Source organism: Rhagoletis pomonella, unplaced genomic scaffold, assembly GCF_013731165.1.
Source record: "Rhagoletis pomonella isolate Grant_MI unplaced genomic scaffold, Rhpom_1.0 Rhpom_scaffold_06798, whole genome shotgun sequence".
Classification (NCBI taxonomy): domain Eukaryota; kingdom Metazoa; phylum Arthropoda; class Insecta; order Diptera; family Tephritidae; genus Rhagoletis; species Rhagoletis pomonella.
The window spans coordinates 5,508-8,957 of record NW_023465329.1 but is presented as its reverse complement, the minus strand read 5'-3'; the positions used below and the strand labels follow the sequence as shown (position 1 = coordinate 8,957).

Genomic DNA, 3,450 nt, shown 5'->3' with positions numbered 1-3,450 from the left:
AAATCTTCGTACTATCGTTGAAGCAAATTACTTTACTTACTTAAATGGATGAAGGCTATAACTAAAATTTGTGTTTGCGAGATCGTTGATCGTTTGACTTTTTATTTGTTATTAAAGCGTTATTGGGGGGAAGCCATGACGCGTCAAGTAATGGTGACTACTAAACCATTTAATGGTAAGGTTCATTTTGGCGTTTTAATTTGAATTTGTTATAAAAATAAGTGGTTTGTTGATAATCGATATCACAACTCGCACGCCTCTTCGTTTGCAAAGAAGTCTAGTCCTCAGCAAAAACCGAAAACTTTCAAAATGTTCAAGCTGGTAAGTTCAAAAAAAGTTTAATTTTTAGAAAATTATTTACTAATATAATATTTCATCATTTACTACAGTTCGCCGTGTGCTTTTTGGCTCTCTTCGCTGTTGTCTTCGGTGCTGCCAAGCCCGGTCTATTGGCTGCCCCAGCTACTTTTGCTGCCGCCTCTGCTGCACCAGTAGTCGCTCCATTTGCCGCTGCTCCAGTCGCCTACACCGCCGGTTATGCACCCTATATTGCTCCCTATGCCAGCAGCTACTCCGCTCCCTCAATCGCACACTCTGCCGCTTTCCCAGCTGCTTATGCCGCCGCACCAGTTGTTGCCGCACCCGCGCCAGCTGTTGCTTTGCTTCGCAAATAGTTCGATACTGTGACGCGGAAGCTTTGCTCTTGAAACTATGTTAAATACTACTAGGTTGTGAACTGAAATAAAATTAGTCTGAATATCTATTCGAAAAATTTTTGTCATTATTTAAGGATAGTTGTTTTGCGGATAGAGCTACCTAGAAATCTTGATGTCATTGGATCGGCGACTGACTGATCAGAGTACAATAGTGAAGACTCATTATCATTTTAGGCAGCCAAAGTGCGGGACGCGTCTATTATTCTGCCCAATAAAAGCACACCTAATCCCCTATTTAATCAACGATCCGAGAATCTGATACTGTTTTTTTTATTCGTAAATATTATACCTATATTTGCTAAGATTTCTTTACACCAAGGTGCTGAAAATAATACTAGTATCAGTTTCATGGTATGACAATGTGAATTTATGCAACCCAAAATTTGTTTACAGATTGTTGAAATTTCCTCTTTTTGGTGAAAAATTCTATAATTTTTTATGAAGCATTATGTTTCCAGTTTTTTGGTGACCCGTACTAAAATATATTTTTTAACATTTTTGTTGAAGATTTCAATCTCTAACGGCCATTTTTTTACACCTGGATAAAAACATTCCTTTCTGGCAAGGGTTAATGCCTTTCATTGCTAAATTCTTCTAAATGCACTCCAAGACGTGAGTTATCACACACATTCACATGTTCAATCTTAAACAACAGCACTTTTGAGCAATTCAATTATTTTTTTTTTTTTAGTTTGATATGATTTTAAATTGCTGTCAAACTTAAAAAAAAAAAAATCATGGCCGACGAATTGAGAGAACGGTTCTACCTTCCTATGTTTTTATCATGGTTAGGATGAGGTGCAGCAAAGTACTTGGCGGGCTTAACCACCTCTTACAAAACGTCTGAAATTTATAGATCAACAGTTTTTAGTAATTTCACTGTACTTTTGTACTTGGAAATTTCAAAAAAAAAAACTAAAATGTATACATCACCAACGTGGCTCAAAAAAGCCCATTTTAGGTTCACTATTCCTACTACTACTTTCCAAAATAAGTAATCACATTTCATACAAACTGAGTTATGAATGGGGTGATTGACTCGGATTTTCCAAACCGGTTTTTACCTTTTTTTTTTTTGATAACTATAGACCGTATTTTTGAAATCTTGACTTTTCAAATATCGTATAAGCCGGATTTTTTTATCGAATAACCTTGTTTCTTTCATTTCATACAAATCTTGACTTCTCACTAAAGTATTGACTTCTTAATAAAGTGAAATGAAGCTCTTGTTTTCTGGTGGGTTCTTCGATAGAATCCCATCTGAATATCGGTAAAGAAAATCGATATTATCTACTTTTGTTGATGCATAAGCGTGTGCTCTTTTTTCCTCAACTTCTGTGTGATAGTCTATTTCTTGAGCGGGCCATTTGGAGTTGTCTTCTTGCAACCAAGAAGGTCCCTGCCACCACAAAAAATTATTGATCAACTCCAACGCAGGCAATCCTCGGCTAGCCAAATCGGCTGGATTCTAAGCCGAGTCTACACGTAACCAGACCTTGTTCCCAACTTTTTCTACGATTTTCGTAAATCGGGGTGCGACGATGGTTGACCAAGTACAAGGAGGATTTAGTATCGAGTACGACGGTCAAGTCTGTCCAAAGATATGTTTTCACTTGCCCTAGGTTGAAGTTGTTGATTACGGATTCTATGATTTCTGCAAGCAGCACGGCTCCGCAGAGTACCAGTCGAGGCAGCGATATATACTTGACAGGAGCTACTTTAGTTTTTGCCTAAAGAAGTAGAAGACACAGTCGCATCCCAGTCTGTGCCCTCTAGCTAAATACTTTGCATGCGCATTTTGGCCACGATGACTTTTATGGCAAACCATACTAGCGGATCAAATAGGATAGCTGATAATATTGCCCCCTTTTTGTGAGTATATCGCGGTCCTCCAATGGTCTTGCCATGAAATAGAATAGACCAGTATGAGCATTCCATCTTATGCCAAGAGCCTTAACCGTTCTGGTATCTTCGAATGCCAAGAAGTCTTCACTGAGTAGGTCCGTTTTTGGGATGTACTTTAGAATTTCCGCATCGTTTGAGGTCCATTTCCTTAGCGGAAAACCGGCTGACAGTAGCACTTCAGAGATTTCATATCTTGTTTTTATGGTAGAGTCGATGTTATGTCCTCCAGTTATCGACCTTTTTCCTGTTCTACCCAGTACCAGGTAGTTGCATCCAGTTCTAGTCTTGCAGCACGAGAGCCCAAGAAATCGGCAGTCAGTCGATACAATTTGCCGAAAACTGAAGTCAGTTTTGCGTAGTAGGTCAGCCACAAGCTTCTACAGGCGCTGCAGTATGGTTGATTAGTCCACCTAGACAGATTCAGACCTTGATATAGCTTATAGATACAAAAACTTCTTCTACCACTGATATAACCAGACCCGTTTCGATAAAGCACGTCGCCTCGTTTCGTTTACATGGCCACTCTTGTGCTTCTGCATCCAAGTAACTACCACGTAAAGCCGAAAATTACATATCTACTTTCAATACTATTTCAATAAGCAAGAGATGATTTTTTTCCCAACAAAACTGCCAAAATTGTCGCCTAGCTACGCGAGAATATAGCAATTCTTGTCTTGGTTCGTTCTGCGTCTAAAACTCCCCATTGATAGCAGAGATTTCAGCCTGATAAGGACTTGTTCAATTTATATTTGTATTCATGAATACCAACTTCCCAGGGAAAAGCAAAGAATAAATAAGGACTACATAAAATTTTCGTATCCTTGTAAAA

The 3,450-nt window shown here is 38.7% G+C and overlaps 1 protein-coding gene across 1 annotated transcript; it reads left to right on the top strand.

Annotated features, from left to right (window-relative positions):
* Positions 1-309: 309 nt before the first annotated feature.
* On the top strand, positions 310-674 carry LOC118755608 (cuticle protein 38-like). The gene is made up of 2 exons (XM_036490434.1): positions 310-321; positions 390-674. The coding sequence occupies exons 1-2, from the start codon at positions 310-312 to the stop codon at positions 672-674; spliced, it is 297 nt and encodes a 98-aa protein (XP_036346327.1).
* Positions 675-3,450: the final 2,776 nt, after the last annotated feature.